General features: G+C 38.1%; 1 protein-coding gene across 1 annotated transcript in view; it reads left to right on the top strand.

Moving 5' to 3' along the window:
• Window positions 1-17,598, top strand: part of rbm46 (RNA binding motif protein 46) — a 34,466-nt gene extending 16,868 nt beyond the window's left edge. Inside the window, exon 5 of the mRNA XM_051928167.1 lies at window positions 16,845-17,598. Coding sequence (XP_051784127.1) covers window positions 16,845-17,038 — 194 coding nt within the window. The 3' untranslated portion in view covers window positions 17,039-17,598. The remainder of the gene's footprint in view (window positions 1-16,844) is intronic.
• The last annotated feature ends 649 nt before the right edge of the window (window positions 17,599-18,247 follow it).

Below are 18,247 nucleotides of genomic sequence, written 5' to 3'. Positions count from 1 at the left end.
AACCCGTATGTATGGTGTTCACGTCAATACCTCAACTCAATACAAGTTAGAAGCATGAGTAATGACGGCTGGTTATTAACAATGGTCATTGTTTAAATTTTAGCCGATCTCAGATCTAAAATGAGTGACGATCGCAACGCAGCCACAACAGCAGTGGCCGCGAAAAGGATGCGTAGGAAACAAAGTCACATGACTGACTGCTAATGTGACCAGACGTACACAACATGCACAACAAACAGATGAGCAGCGTGCGGCTACAAATGCTACTAACGCTGAAAGAAATCGTGCACAAGAGACTGAAGAAGCTCGAGCAGCCGCAAATGCAGCATGGGTTGAAAGACATTGAGCAGCCCGTGCCTTGCGGCGTGAAAATGCTCAGCGGCACAGCATTGCCATGTGCAATCACACAGATATTATAGAGGACGAAGGTCCGGAACACCACTCTGGCGCATTTGACAACCTATGCAAACATTGCAACTCATTCAACTTCACCTATGAGAACAAGCAAGGTGGAGAATATAATTGCTGCCATAAAGGTCGAGTTTGAATTAACCCTTACAGATACCCTAACAGGTTTAAGAACCTGTTGACATATTTAGACTCGAAATATCAGACTTGGAAAATATCAGAAAGTACAACAGTGCATTAGCCTGTGCATCCATGGGCGCACAAATATCCCTGCCTCCAGGCCATGATCCATATTGTTACAGAATACATGGCCAAATATACCATCAATCTGGACCCTTGCACCCCGGAGAGGGTGAAACACCAAAATTTGCTCAAATCTATATATTAGAACAAAATAATTTAAGGGACTTAAAAAAAACAAATAACTCTTTGCAGAGAAAGTATTGATTTCACAAACGTAGAATTTGTAGCCCGATTCGATCGGGCTCCCAGTCGCTAGTATATAAATAAATACATGGTGGGGACAGGGATTTACAAAGGTAATTAGACAATAAGATTATATATAAATAAATACATGACATAAGTAAGAAGAAGAAGAGCCCAACTACATAGTGGAAAACAACTGTATAGAAACATATGTATTAAACAGTAGTCAGGGTGGCAGGTTGAAATGCAGATGGCAGTACAGATGCAGTATACAGTACCGTTATACGTAACCCAGCAGTTTGGTACAGTACAGGACAGGTAAGATCGGGTTATCAAGAGTTCATGACTTTATGTAGTGGGTGGAGCAAGTGGTGAGGCTCCAGGAGCTTTACCATGAGGCAGAACTGAATCCAAGATGAGCTGGATGTCTGGAATGGGAGATGATGGATCTTGTATGCTCCTCTTGTTTACTTTAAATGTTTTTGCTATTTTTTTTTTTTGTATAAGAAAGCATTGCAGTAAAGCTTAATTATTGGAAAGGAAGTTGAGAAGGCAGAATTGCAATACGCTGTAGTCGCTGTGGTGTGTTAGAACACAGGAACTAATCCAACAATTTCAGGAACATTGCTTTAATGTTGAAATGCCAGAAATTCACATGAAGTAGAACAACTGTACAGGCAGGTGAATATGTGTGTGGTTCTAACAGGCAAACAACAAAATAAGACATTTAGTACATATATAAATGTTATTTCACTATGTAATGCACAAATGTCCATTAGGTGGCACTATAGCTTCACACTTTCAATGTAAGGTATTTGCAATTCCAATTCCAATGTGGTAACGTAATAGGTTTATATCCATATTAATACACAACATCTCTTAAAGATTTAATGCACTATCCCAATAATTTACAGGCTGACTCTATATTAAACAGAGTACGTCCTCTACTTTACTGAATGGTATTAATAGGATCTATGGTAATAATAATAAACACTAAGTAATGTAAAATATTAACCTAACTACTAATTCAGAACAGTTTTCTCTCTAATTTTTAACAGTTGACTTCTAAATATGTCCATAAGAACTGACATTTGGTCAACAAACGCACAAACTTAAACTTTCTCTAGCGGCTCCAGTAGTTCCGGCTTTCACGAGATACATCTCATAAACTCACATGCTCACTGCAAACTCCATGGTTTTCACCATGCTTCAAACACCTTAAAGGCACACAAGCCTTTTTTAAAGGCGCCCCCAAATTTGACCTTTTACTTCATTCTGAAGGTCCGTCACTGGAAGGATTATCATCAGGTATTTTTGGATGTTCTATAAGTCGGGTCACAGGTCAAGTGTACACTGTTCCATTAATCCTTACTTAAGCTGTTCGAACTTGTCCATCAGCTCCTGGTATGATGCGCAGTACTCTGCCTACAGGCCATGAAGCTCTGGGTAACTGTGGATCAAGAAGCATTACTACCTTTCCATCTGCTAGATTAGCTGCCTCTTTCTGCCACTTCTGATGTGCCTGAAGATTCGGTAGGTCCTGGCTGTGTCTCCATCTCCTTCTAGTCAAGAGATCTGATTCAGGATAGACCTGAGGAAGGGATGAGTCTAGGCTTGCCCCATAAGCAGATAGTTGGGGGTCACTGGGTCAAAATCAGCTAAGTTGGAAGAAACATACCCTAAAGGTTTTGCGTTTAAGAGTCCTTCTACTTCCACTAGAATTTTCCTCAACACCTCTTCAGTAACTGTTTGGGACCCCAGGGTTATGTTAAGTGCAGTCTTTATCGAACGAATCTCCCGCTCCCAAGCACCACCAAAATGTGGTGCATCTGGTGGATTGAACTGGAACCTAATTTTTTGTTTGGCCAGAAGCAACTTAAGATCACTTGTTAAATTTGCAAAGGCCTCACACAACTGTCGATTACATCCACGAAAGTTTTTACCTTGATCACAAAGCAATTCATAGAGTTTTCCTTGTCGTGGAGTAAAGTGTCGAAGGCTATCAGTCTGCTACTAGAACAAACAGGTTTACCTTCTTTTAGTTGACTGAATTCATCAGGAAAAGTATCTATTTGAGACCAAGTAGCAATTCAGCCATTTGGTAATCAGAGGCACAAGGTTGATGATCTTGCTCAGCTTCTTCAACTAATCTCACAGTGGCTTCTGCCAACTCAGCAAAGGTGTGAAACTGACTAGTATCTGGAATAGCTGGTACTGAAAACAGGAGGACTGTACAGGGTCTAGGAGGCTTTAATTCGGCTATATCTTCAGTAACATTGGTGCAAGTCATTTCAGGCCAATCTCTTTGGTGCTGTAGGAGAAATGGTGGTCCAAATCGCCAGTGAACTGGTTTCGCTATCTCTTTTAGGGTCTTTCCTCTAGTAATCGGCAGGGTTATTAACAGAGTTTACGTAGCACCAGGTATCATGTTCTGTTAGCTCTTGAATCTCGGCTACTCTGGTGCCCACAAATACCTTAAATCGGCATGAACTAGAATGAAGCCAATTAGGAATAGTTGTTGAGTCTTTCCACAAAGTGACACTGCTGATTGGTAAAGAAATTTCTGTTTTGAGTAGCTTGGAAACTTGAGCCCCTGTCAAAGTAAGTTCTAACCTTGGGATTGAAAGCTAACGCTTTGGGGCTACTCTGAATCTAGCCATTACAAAGGAAACCTGCCGGTTGCCTTTACAGTCTTCCATTCTGAGATAGGCCACTGAACCATAAGCCCGTTCTGAGGCATCACAGAATATGTGCAGCTCCCATCTGGTTTCTGGGACATTCGTATCACATTGGTAGCACCGGGGGAATGTAACCTTTGATAAGTGAATTAGCTCTGCCTCCTATGAGCACCAGTCCTGAAGTAAATCTTCAGGGAGGAGGGGGTCATCCCAATGTCGCTCTTTTTGCCAAAGCTGCTGAACAATACCTTTGCTCGAGTAGTCAATGGAATAAGGAACCCAAGTGGATCATACTGACTTGCTAGAACTTTATAAATATTCCATAGTGTGGGCCTGTCATACTTAATTGCCTGATGCCTGTAGCCTAGAGTGTCAGAAGAGCAATACTGGAGAGTGTATTCGATCTTGAGCTAGCCACAGTTCACTCATTTCAGACCGTGCTTCATTTGGTAAGTGACCTATCGAAGGTCTCTTGTGCCTGTGGAAAGTACTCCCATTGGGGTTGATCAAGGGTGTACAGACCACATTTCGTGGATCTAGGAGGTTGCAGGATATACTCTTGAAGTGGCTGCAGAGGAGGCTTGTGAGGCAGGCGAGGAAGAGAATTAGGAGCAGGTGTTTTAGGATCCACACAGTACTGATGTAAGGGTGCATGTTGCCTGGTTGGTGTCCTTTGAGGAAGTACATCACAATTCAAATGGGAAAAGGAATCCGGTCTAGGTGGAGAAGAGTAGCGTGGAGTTCTGGCTTGTCTACTTTGGGCTGTCATTTCACGCATCCGTGCCACCATCACTTCCATTAGGTCAAGCATCGCATCAGACTCCTGACTATGTTGAGGACCATCCTGCGCATGGACAGGTGATAAAGGTGCATTAAAACTTACTACATTATGTCCTTCGCACTGTTTCTGCTTTTTTTGCAAGTACTCATTGTAGTTTTAGTTGCAAGGGGCATTTGAAATCCTAGGAAATGGCACTGGTGTTCGATAGACAGTCCGTGGTGCAGGAACTGGTGCAGCCTTTCTTAATGAGTCAGGACTAATATTAGAAAAGCTAGCAGTCTTTGATTGTGAGTGTTCATAGTCTCTCTCAAGCCGTAGCTTTCTATGAGAATTATTCTGTGCTCCTGGTGAAGCCATCTCGTTCTCTATGATTTGGTGTTGCTTGAGCTTTTAGAGTTTGAGGCAACAACATTCTGCTGGCATCATAATCCTCTTCTTGGTAAATTGTGTACAATACTCCTGGCCGCAGTGAAGATGATGCTTCCAGAACCCTATAGCTTGCATAGCTTAAATCATAATCCTCTAAGTAACGCAGAGGGCGCAACTGTCTTCTTGGATAGGTTGCTCCAGCATGCTGGTTGGAGTAAGGATACATGTTCCACAGTAACCACTGCGATCCGGCTCGAAGGACCACAAATTATTGGAAAGGAAGTTGAGAAGGCAGACTTGCAATATTGTAGTTTATGTGGTGTGTCGGTTAGAACACAGGAACTAATCCAACCATTTCAGGAACATTGCTTTAATGTTGAAATGCCAGAAATTTACATGAAGTAGAACAACTGTACAGTAGGTAAATATGTGTGTGGTTCTAACAGGCAAACAACAAAATAAGACATTTAGTACATACTAGTCATTTAGTCCGTTAAAATAGCGGGCGCTAGAACAGTAGTGTATAAACATTAGTAGGAACAGTCTATATTATATTGACCTCATTCTTTTTGTTGGTATTTTTCTTTCTTTCAGCCTTTCTTTTGTTGATGTTTACTTGATGGGCTGACTGTTCTTCGTGGGCTGCCGCTGTGTATTGTGTGTCTTTAATTTTCTGTGACAGTAATACTGTCTCGTACGTCCGCTGGCTTGTACATCTGTAATATACCTTTAATTTTTTCTGCCGGTAATACAGGCGTGCACGTCGGTAGTATGCCTTTAATCTCCTCTGACCGTAATACTGGCTTGTATGTGGCTGTAATATGCATCACTGTATTGTGTACCTTTAATTTCCTCTCGCAGTAATACTGGTTTGTATTTCCGTTAAATGCCTCTAACTTTCTCTGATAGTAATATCGCACATCGCACTGTGCCCCGCGCATGCGCACTTCACCAGAAGACACACACACACGGACACCTGGACGCACACAGGGATTTTATTAAAGAGGATATACAGTAAATGTTATTTCACTATGCAATACACAAATGTCCAATAGGTGGCACTATAGCTTCACACTTTCAACGTAAGGTATTTGCAATTCCAATTTCAATGTGGTAACGTAACAGGTTTATATCCATATTAATACACAACATCTCTTAAAGATTTAATGCAATATCCCAATAATTTACAGGCTGACTCTATATTAAACAGAGTACATCCTCTACTGAATGGTATTAATGTGTGTGAATTAATTAATGGTGTGAATTTCCCCTTGGGATTAATAAAGTATCTATCTATCTATCTATCTATCTATCTATCTATCTATCTATCTATCTAATGGGATCTACAGTAATAATAATAAACACTAAGTAATGTAAAATATTAACCAAACTACTAATTCAGAACAGTTTTCTCTAACTTTTTACGCTTGACTTCTAAATATGTACATAAGAAGTTACGTTTGGTCAACAAACGCACAAACTTAAACTTTCACTTGCGAATCCAGTAGTTCCGGCTTTCACGAGGTACAGCTCACAAACTCACATGCTCACTGCACACTCCACGGTTTTCAAGTGACAATGCTTCAGCACCTTAAAGGCACACGAGCCTTTTTTACATTTATACTACTAATATGATGTACAGTATTATTTTTCTGTAAATTATATATAAAGTCCACCACTCCCCAGTTTAACGTAGAGTAGGTGGCATTGCTTTCATTCAGATCTTAGCGAGGTGTCTATGATACACAGTTTTTATTTGTATATTCCTTATATGCTGGAACACAAGTAGAAGAATAAAAAGTTACCATTCATTGTCTTTTGAAATTTAACTTTCTGTAAGTTATGTTTTAGTAACATGTACATTTTCCATTTATGTGCAGTAGTTAAATTAGAAAAATTAAGTGTATTAAAATGAATTAAATTTCCAATTTGCAGGTAATGAAAGATATTTTTCTCCTGGAAATTACATTAATCATAGAGCTCTACAAAAGACATACGTAAATTTGTTTTAGTTTGACCACGTTTCAATTAAAAATAATATCTTATCAGTCAGTAATAGCTCTGTAAATTCCCAGAGGTGGACTTCCTCTCACCAGTCTTTGCTCTGAACTATAATCAAACTTGTTTAAATTAAACAAGTATGCAGACTTATAATATCCATGAATGTAATACTACTTTTTTGTTTGTATTTATTTATGGATATGTTTAATGGGTTTTTATTTTCTATTGATATTTTGCAATTTCACATATGTACATGGGTTTTGAGCCTGCCTTCTGAAATGTCTGTCTTTTGTAAAAGTACAAATGAAAATAGATAAAGAGAGGAAATGTAATTGATATGAAGTTCTGTGATCACATTACAGCTGATAATAATTGAGTCTTTGGCATTTTACCTAAGGCTTTGGCAGTGCTGTTTGTGTTCTGCTAAAAGGCAGTGCAGTATCATCTACATCCACGTGATGGAGTGGAAAACTATCATAAAAAAGTTTACAGAGTAAAGCAGAAGTTTTTATGTAGTGGTGTTCACATTTTAAAAAAAAATTGAGTGGGGTTTCGTTTTATTAAGACACATATATGGTAAATGCATCCTTTTGTAGGAGGCATTATGAAAATTGAATCAGTACAGACAATGAATCTAAAAGTTTAATTTTTATACCGTATATCAAGTTCTATATAATTACATAGACATTTATATTCAGGAACTTTAGACTATACTGTTCATGTTGCATAAACAATCATGTTGGAAAATTCTTAAGCCCAGTTGAACTGTGGAGAAGTTAGTATGGACAGTGACATCTGGGTAGGCAGTAGCATTTAAGCAACTCTAGTAGAGTGCTTTTCATTTACTAAACACTCTTAATTGTTAATAAATGATCAGGTTTTGTGTATCTTGCCACGGTAGTAAACATTTAATTTCTTTCAGTTATGAATTTCAAAATAACATATGAATTAAGAAAAGTTTCAGAATTTGAATGCATCTCTCAAAATGCTTATTTTCAAAAAAAGTTAACTAATTAGTTGATAATGTAATGAAGAATAATAAATAATTAAAATAGCTGTTTGCTATGTAACACAGTTGTAGTATAACTAGCATATTTTTTTTTATTTATCATGTGTCATTTTTAGATTGGTTGCATGCTAAAATGTGCAGATCTGTGCTAATTTCATCACTGCAGCAGTTTTCGTTACAAAAGGTTAATAATTCATGAGTAGATGAATGTGTGTATTTTACATAAAATGGGTGTTCCCATGAAGAGTGACAGGAAGATGAAGCAGGAAAACTGTTTGAATTGTAAACCTGTTCAGCCCAGCTCACAAACCTGCAGAAGGGACCTAAAGTGGCAACCTAGTGGAATAGCTTATAAAAGTTAGCTCTACCAGATTAACTGCAAAGGAGTCCAGACATAATGTCCCTACTTGGATTAGGCCAACTGCTGCTGATGCAGAACAGAAACATAAAAACACCAAAAAGTAAAAAACTTAGAAGAGATGAATTTGATAAAAGTGTCACAAACAAGGCATCATGTTATATGTGTAAATACAGGAAATACTGACAACAAATTGCTTCCCTCTGCTTGGTAATGATTATTAACAGATTAACAATAAGCACTTACATTGTTGCACGTGACCAGCTTTCTAGGCAAGTTTTTTCAGAGTGTATGATTGTGGATCTGGTATATACAGAAACTATAAATTGACCTTAATGCTGACAGCCACTATTAGCAACCGTTCTTATATCAGTTATGTACTGGGCAGGTTTATATACATTTGAAATCAATCATTTACTTTGAGTAACATGCCTCCAACCTCTGTTTCGTGTGACCCAAGGGGAAATTCACATACTCCAGCAGCACCTTACTGATACAAAAAAACAATATTAAATTAAAAATTGATAATAATGCAGGTAAAAACAGACAATAACTTTTTATAATGTTAACGTTTACCCCCCCGGGTGGAATTGAAGAGTCGCATAGTTTGGGGGAGGAACGATCTTCTCAGTCTGTCAGTGGAGCAGGACAGTTGCAGCAGTCTGTCGCTGAAGCTGCTCCTCTGTCTGGAGATGACACTGTTTAGTGGATGCAGTGGATTTTCCATAATTGATAGGAGCCTGCTGAGCGCTCGTCGCTCTGCCACAGATGTCAAACTGTCCAGCTCCATGCCAACAATAGAGCCTGCCTTCCTCACCAGTTTGTCCAGGCGTGAGGCGTCTTTCTTCTTAATGCAGCCTCCCCAGCACACCACCGCATACAAGAGGGCTCTCGCCACAACCGTCTGATAGAACATCTGCAGCATCTTATTGTAGATGTTGAAGGACGCCAGCCTTATAAGGAAGTATAACCAGCTCTGTCCTTTCTTACACAGAGCATCAGTATTTGCAGTCAGCTTAAACTTTTAATGGAAGTTATTCAAGCAATTGCCAATTATTAACATCCCTAACTTAGAGAGTGTCCACGTAGTGATGCTAAAGGGTGTATGTTTTCATTGTGCAGATGATTTTGTTTTCTTGACCTCTACAGCTTTTTCAGTTTAGTACAGTGTTCTTGCAACGATACTTATTACCTCCAGTTATGAGGTCATGGTCTTCCCTGGAAAAAGTGTCTTCATTTTTTTTACATATTGTAACAGAGGCGTTATATAGGCGCCTGACCCGACACAGATGGACACAGAGGCACATATAAACTAAATACAGGTTTTATTTTTCTTCACCCGTGGGTGCATGTCTTCCCTGTGACCCACAGGCAATACACAGTCCCAAAGCACAACAGACACACCAACAATCCTTTTTCTTCTTTTACCCCCACTCCTCCTCAGAGTGATGGTGGCTGGCCCTTTTTATAGCCCACCCGGAAGCATTCCAGGTGCTTGGCCACCTGGTCCTAATTGCACTTCCGGGTGGGGCTTAAGATTCATCCAGCCGGGCTGTTGAAACCAGAGAGCCCCCCCTAGCGGCCACCCCAGACCCCAACCAGGATGTGGAGGACTCCATCTCCCATGGAGCCCTGCGGGAGGTTGGGGAATCACGTCGGCCAGGGAGGCTGCCACCAAGCGTCCCGGGGGAGGTATTGGGCTGCCCATGGTTGCTCCCCCGGAACATAAGCAGCAGGGGCGTCCCGGCCGGGCATGGGACCTGACCCTGCGTCACAATATATATTTTTTTATTGACTTTAATTACAAACAGATAACATTCCATACAGTCAAGTCACATTTAACAAATCAAAGCAAAACTCGACCCCCACCCAAGAGAAAGATAGAGGAGCCAGCAACCAAAGCTACCCTGTAAAAGGAGCAGGAAAAGAATAGTATCTTTTTCCCTGAAATAGAAGCTTATTCTAAAATGTTATTGATTAGATCCTGCCATATTTAAAAAAAAAAAGTTTTGAACAGAATCTATGAGAATTTGATTTTTTCCATTTTCAATTAGTATAGAACATTGGTTACCCACTGATTCAAAGTGGTGGAGTGGGATTCTTTCAGTTGAGCAAGATAAGCTTACGTGTTAGTAGTGTAATAATGGAAATTACAGTTTGTCCGTTTCCACTTTAAGGCTATCTGGGAGTCCACCAAACACCGCTGTTAATGGGCTAGGATTGATTGTGACACCAAGGCTATCTGATAGGCATACAAAGATTTTTGTCCAAAATGTTGCTAATTAAATAGGAACCACAGCATAGAGAAAAGTGAGCACATTGCAACAGGTACACATGCCGTAAATGTAGGAAGGACGGTCCTTGTGTGTGTGTGAACTGTTAACATTTGAATTTGATGATTGCATATAGTGCTGAACTTACCTCTCTGTACTATTCTTTCCTCTGCATGTCCTGCATACAGCAACGTGGAGACTGGCAAGATCGGAACAAAAAAAAAAACCATCTGGTCACTGATTACAAACGCAAGATATTATGCAAATGAATATGAATAATATAAATAATGTTGCATCCGTGCCACAGTGTTTTCTGAAATGTACTATTCAGGTCATAAAATGAATAATTCCAAATATCATATATACCTATGTCTCTGTTTTGTTTTTTTTGTCAGTGCGTCTTTGACATCATAGACCATAAGGTGCATACTAGTTCAGCGTGAGCAGTAACACTCAATAAAACTGAATAAAAAAAAATCAAGTGACAGTGAGATATGAAGAAGGCAGATTCACCAGCGTTTGTGTGTCAGCTTTTATCCCTCCAGATCAGAGAATGTCCAGTTCCATTCCCTCAAAACACCACTCACATCTACAGTTATTCCTAGTTTCAAATAAAAACTATCAGCGTCAGATCCCTGGGTGGGGGAGCGGTAGTATGTATCGTGATCGTGACTGAGAGAATAAAAGTGAAATTAAAATGGTAACTTTCACAAGTACAATAAATGTACACTGTCTGTTACGGATGCAAACCAAATGTATGTGTGTACTGTATAATATTAACAACTAGCAAAATACCCGCGCTTCGCAGCGGAGAAGTAGTGTGTTAAAGAGGTTATGAAAAAGTAAAGGAAACATTTTAAAAATAACGTAACATGATTGTCAATGTAATTGTGTTGTCATTGTTATGAGTGTTGCTGTCATATATATATACATATACACATATACACACACATATACACACATATACAGATATATTATATATACATATACACATATATTTTTTATATATAGATTTTTTATATATATATATATATATATATATATACACACATACATACATACATACACACACATAGATGCACTTACAATAACATAGAAATCAATATAAACAACATTAACATCATTATCATATGAGAATATGAAGTAATATATAAGAAGCACATTTCATATAAATATAAATTATTAAACAGTAAAATCTTCTTCTATAATTTGCTACCGTGGCTTTTCGTTGGTCTGTCCAGGATTTTAAATCAGCTGTAGCTTGCAAACCGTTTCACCTATTGACTTGAAATCTGGTACACATATAATACGTCACGTCTGCTATCCGCTTTATGGGTGATGATTGTATTACTCTTTTTATGTTTATTTTATTTTAGAATCAACTCCTATCTGCGCACACCAGGGCGGCCGTGGGCAGATGCGTATGGTGTATTCACTCCATGTTATCGTGCATTGCGCTGTCACTGGTATTTTGATAAAAGAATTTGAACAATATATAAGAAGCGTATAAATTATTAAACAGTAAAACATTAACATTTAAGAAGTAAAGTTACATTGAGTACTACTGCAGTGCCTTCGGGTATACCTCATTTTTTGTTTGCCCATTACATGCTTAAATGTATAAATTTTTTGGTGTACCTACCCGAGAACACGCGACATATAACCGAGCGTGGGAGAAGCATGGATTTTAAACACGCGTTGAGTTCATCTGCTGGTCTCCCTCGTGGAATAACTTGTAATGTTTGAGTAAAATGTACAGCGAGTAAAACGACATTACCTCCTTTTTTTTTTTTTACGATCTGTGAGATCTTGCTTTTTTCGGTTCAAGGCTTCATAAGCTCTTTTATGTGCCATGGTGTACTTAATAAGTACTCATCTTTGAATGTTGCAAGACTTTCGCCTTGTATGTAGATCGGGGAAATTACATTCATTGCATTCCTAGTCTGAATCACAATCTGATTGTATGGGTGCTTACCTTGTACTGTAGGTTTGCCACCCGTCCTTTAAAATACGGAATCGTGCCGCGTTTGAGAATGAAATTGCGAGTCCCGTTTTGAATCAATACTGGACGGGATTTATCCCGTATTTTTTTTATCATTTTTTTTTTAAAGCAGCGTGTCATGCAAATCATCCCACACGCATTTTATGAAGATGCCTCCTTTCCTACTTTTGATTGGGTAATACTTGATGTCATCGTTAGTTTGATTGGTCTTTTTAACTGTCCAGTGAGGAGGGCGTGTCTTTTAAGTAGAGTCTGCAAAGTGTTGGCACTGAGATGTGGCGTGATCGCCATAGTTGAAGCCCCTAACGTTGCGGTCAGCAAGTCGGCTAACATCCGCCATGTGCCGTCTTTCAGTTGCGAGAAGCAGATCATAGAATGGTTGAAACTGTTGCCCCTAACGTTGCGCCACGGCGTGTGGTTCGTTTATACCTCGTGTCTTCTCATTAAACTTTTATCTCGCGAATATGTTATTGCAATCCGCAGCGGGAGCGTTTCTATAAACTTAATTTAAACTTACGTTTTACACCGTGCTTTGTTTCCCTTATGAACATGCTTGTATGCTTCACTCGCTCCGTTCTCAATTGTTTAATTAATTTTTTGCTCTTCGCTGTTTCCGGCTCTTCCTCCATTTCCCCCTACTTCGTTCTTTTATCTCGCGAATATGTTATTGCAATCCTTAACGGGAGCGTTTCAATAAACTGATTGAAAATAGTTTTGCATTTACCTTTTTAGTAAAAGGCGAGCTTTTAAGCCTGAGAAATCACCCCGTAAATGCACACGTTTAATTGCACATGTGTTAATATGTATGGTTACACAGTATTAAAAGACAGTGAACAACGTCAGTTACCTTTGTTCCCGCGTTTGATAAAAGGTGAGCTTTTAAGCCTGAGAAATCACCCCGTAAATGCACACGTTTAATTGCACATGTGTTAATATGTATGCTTACACAGTATTAAAAGACAGTCAAAAATTAACGTCATTTACCTTCGTTCCCGCGTGTGTCTCGTGCTGTAAATCTCTTCCTTGTTTTTAGTTCACGTGATTACGTAGGAGGCGTGATGACGCGATACGTGACTCCGCCTCCTCCATTACAGTGTATGGACAAAAAATATGTTCCAGTTATGACCATTACGCTTTGAATTTCGAAATGAAACCTGCCTAACTTTTGTAAGTAAGCTGTAAGGAATGGGCCTGCCAAATTTCAGCCTTCCACCTACACGGGAAGTTGGAGAATTAGTGATGAGTCAGTCAGTCAGTGAGTGAGTGAGTCAGTCAGTCAGTCAGTGAGGACTTTGCCTTTTATTATTATAGATAAGAGCAGCTTACTACTGAAAATGGCAAATATAGGAGGCAGTCAGGATTGAACCGGGGACTCCTAATTACAAGTCAGCAAATCTTATCGCTACGCCACAGAAGCTGTTGGTCAGTCCTTGAACATTTTGTGAAAGTGTTTATCGATCTTTGGACTTCAGCCTTCACACATTATATAGTTTATGCCAACATTCTGTCATTTAATACTAAAATATGAAAAAGTTTCTGTTTTAACATAAATGTGTTTACACAGATTATTGTAGAAACGGAACACACATGAAATGCATATGTTCCAAATAACGATCTATTATTTCCACTTTAAAACTCCAGCACTTCACTCCCAGATAATCAATCAAGGCATGAGCTGGGAGAACTTTGTGCACGTTCTGCGGCAGTGGGGGATGGAATAGCAGGCTGCTTGTCTTTATCGCCACATTTACAGGACAAAAGACGCTGACGGAGATGTGCGAACAGATTTAAGGTGGACCAGATCTACGAGTTTTTTCATAGGCTCTGGTAATTCTAGTGTTAAAGGTACAATGGCTTATTTATAAAAAAAACTCTAATGTAGTTCCTAGATAACATAACATTCTCAGAACGAATTTTCCCAGTTCATCATAGTGGGTTGGGGTGTGTGTTACATCCTATTCTTGCAGCACTTAGTGAAAGGTAGGAAACATTCCTGGACAATGCACGAGTTCATTGAAGGGTCCACTTACTCACATTTGTACATGGAAAATTTGTAATTACCAATTAACCTAACCAGCATAGATGCTAAATAAAATGGTACACCTTACATCACAAAAATGTAAGAACTTACCAACTGTAGATTTTACTGTGCATATTTCACAGTGTTTGGCTTGAATAATGTTTGTATTTTCTCATCCCACTTGAAAAAAAATCAAAGTTACTATGTTACAGTGAAACAGCACAGTGGTCATAAGTGCAAGCTTTTCAAACTGGCATGCAGTCAATTAATTAAAAAATTAAAGCAATCTTAATTCTGATATTACTTAGTTTACTTTAAACATATAGATGTCTTAGCCATCTATATGTTACCTAGTACATGCAAAACAGGTAGCAAAGTAATATCTCAGTCCTTCTAAAAAAATCTTCATAGCAGCAAGCAACAGACGGGGCTTTTGTATTGCCCATAACACCAGTAGCCTTTCACAATGCTTATGAAATATCACTTAAAGGACTTCACTTACTGGATATGAAAGAGTACTTACAATGCTCTTCACTGCAGCATACTATTGAACTAGAACTGCAGTGGAACAGAACTTCACTTAAATCAACAGTTAATGGAGATTCAAAAAAACAGTTGGACTGTGCATCGACATCGCATCCCTTATGGTGATTCGAATCAGTGGAAGAGATTGTGTATCAGGGTTAGAGAGGGGCAGCACAAAATGGGGTCAGTGAAGTTAACATGCAGCTGAGGAGACAGACAGTGGATTCTGTGGCTGAAGTGGTTCATTCGTTGGAACACGGACACATCAATCACAGTATTTGGGGTCAACTCTCCAGCAAGTGTAACTGTCTTTGTAAATCTTGAAATGACAAAGTTTAAAGATGTTGTTGTCATGGCTGTCATTTTTGACACTCGCCTCTTGATAATAGCAGTTTGTTTGCAGTGCAGTCTTCAGTATATGGAAAATATTGAAAATCCTCGCAGCTGATAACCCCTCCATTGCTGTTGCCAACAAACACGCTGATCAGTCTTTATGGCATATGCAGGTGTGCAGAGCTAAGAGTATATTAATGGAATGTAAATTAAAAGAAAGCATTTTGAAAAATAATAATTGTGGCACTGTAGTGTGAGACTTTGGGAGTCATTTAAGTCCAAGTCAAGTCGCAAGTCATCAATAAGCAAGCCTGAGTAAAGTCGAGTCATTTATTACAGTATGTATTGTTAGGAAATTAACAAGTCTGAAGAATTAATACTCGAGCATCGTAACATTAAGACTATCATAAACTCCATCCAAGATCAATTAATAATTTAAGGGTTTCTCAAAACATATCATAACTTGAAGTAGGACATTAAATCCTTCATAATCTAAGTACTGTTCAGCTTACTCGTTAATCACTGTGTGTTTCATAAACAGGCTTTCTGTTGCACTGACCATAACCACGGGCAGTGGCACCACACAGAACACAATAAATTTAAATTGTGACAGCTCTCTGGCTCTCTGAACATTCAGATTATATACTTTTCATGATCAACTGCATTAAATCATTTATTGTGTTATATTTTACAGATAAATTGTTAAGTTGTTTTAAATATATATATTGTTATTTATTACAAATTTATACGTTGGTGATATTTGTTTTGTTTTTTTTTACTTTTGAAGAATCGCTGTTCTAATGTTGCAGCTTGCTTTAATTTCACAGAGATGCATATTCTCCATGTGGGTTTCCTCCTGGTGCTCCAGTTTCTTCCCACTGTCCAAAGATATGCAGGTTAGGTGAAATGGCAAATCTCAATTGGCTCTGGTGTGTGGATGTGTTTGTGTTTGCCCTGCGAGGTACTGATGCTATGACCCTATTCTGTATTTACCACCAACAAGCAATATGGTTAAATACCAAGTATCTTTATCAGCAAGAACTGTCTTTTAATTAGGACACTGACTGGAATGAAATCCTGCAGATCCCTGCTTTACATCATTAGTGCAGATTTTGTACTTTCCCTCCATGTCTGAATACAGAGAACTTTCTCCACGTACTCTGGTTTTGTTGTCACATCCCAAGGACATGCAGGAAAGGCTGCTTTGCAACTCTTAAAGTAAGCCATTATATTTTGAGGGTGAGTGTGAGCATGAGTATGCTCTTTGATTTATTGTCATCTAGTTCAGAGGTGGTTCCTGCCTCGGACCTAATATTCCTAGAACACACTCTGACCACAAGGTCCTAATTTGAGCTAAACAGGTTTAGAAAATCAAACCTCCACCCAACCATAATTTTGGATGAGAAGCTCAGAAAGTGAATTGATGGTTGGATGGAAGAATAATCAATTACATTCTGACAACTCATTTAGAATATTTCTCCAGTATCACACATTCCCAAAACTAGTGCCTGTAAATCCAAGAGTTAACTTTTGAGCCACAACAGCCACATTTTTTACATCACACCCATCCCTGTGAATAAATAAAGCATGTTAGTTATATGTTTTTTCTGCATTTTTATACTGGAGAATTGCTAGAAGTAATTTTCTTTCTTCATTTTCAGATTGTACGTTTTGTAGCACTTCTTCAGGTGGAAGCCCTTCGCCTTCTTGTTCTAGCCTGGGCAGCACTGTGCTTTCGTATGGCTGTAGATCATACTCATATCCAAATTATCCTCTTTCACCAGCATTATCAATGACAGCCGGAAACCAGATAGGACAGAGGTTATACATTTCTAATCAGTCACCCTATTTTTAAGAATTAATGCTTATGGTAGCAGATGCTATAATGTACATGTATGAATTACCCAAGAGATCATTTGCTTAATTTAGTTGCCTCCATATGTTTTTGTTGTTTTTTTATTTTTCTTTTTTTAACTCCTTGCATGCGATACCTAAATGAATTCATGTGAAAACCTTAAAAAATAACTGCCAAGTTTGACAAATATATCTTGACATTAAATTGGGAATGCTTAAAGTAGCAATAAAGACATGTATATGTATCTTTATTTAGTCTGTTTTATATTATTTTAAATGTCACTTTGGTTGACTGAAAATGATGTGTTATCAGAACTAATATAAGTTGAAATCTGAAATATATGAAGCACAATGTTGTGGTTATATGGAGATGTGCATTAGAATGCGACATGTTAATAAAGAACGTGTATGTTATATCTCAGTCTTTAGCTTTCTTATTTATTATTGAAACCACATTACTCCAAATTATACACATGTATGTCATTATTGTGTATCTTTGTTGTTGCTTAAAGTTATTTTAAAAAGTGGAATAAAGCAGCAACTCATTGGCATATTTGATTTATACAGTATAGTGAGTTACATTAGCAATGTTTATTTAAACATTGCTGTACTAGTCTGAAGTTTTTATATACTGACCTTTGATTCCACACGTCATTATTTTACTAAGTTTTAACATGTTTGCTTGTTTTATTGGTACATTTAAATCTGTGCTTATGAAATATTTGGCTTTGCTGCATTTGTTCTATTTATTGAAACTGTTGGTTTACACTTATAGCCTATTAAATTATTGTTCTTTCCATTAATTTTCAGACACTGTTTTAAATAAATAACAGCAACAGCATGTATATAAAAATGTAGCACAACTTTGTTAAATGATTTAAATTCATAATATGTTATGCTCAAAGGCATTGAGCATTGAGTGTTTTCAATAACTGATTTCGTTTGACTCACTCATAAGGTTGATGTATTTTTCATATGTAATGAATGTGCATAATGTAAATTATAGTAACCAGTGCTTGCTGGTTTGCTTGTTTATTTTTTGGCTTTGAAATACATTGCTGTGTCTTAAAATCCTTAAAATGTTGTTATGTCACTTTTGTTGTTAATTCCTTCAGCATTTGTAGACATAGTATGCTTTGAAAACAATAACATGGAACAGAAAGTAGTGTTGTTTAAAATGTCTACATTACCTTACATAACAATTGGGGGT

The sequence above is a fragment of the Erpetoichthys calabaricus genome, chromosome 5, assembly GCF_900747795.2.
Source record: "Erpetoichthys calabaricus chromosome 5, fErpCal1.3, whole genome shotgun sequence".
NCBI classification, from domain to species: domain Eukaryota; kingdom Metazoa; phylum Chordata; class Cladistia; order Polypteriformes; family Polypteridae; genus Erpetoichthys; species Erpetoichthys calabaricus.
The sequence above is the reverse complement of the archived record's forward strand: the minus strand, read 5'-3'. Positions and strand labels throughout refer to the sequence as shown.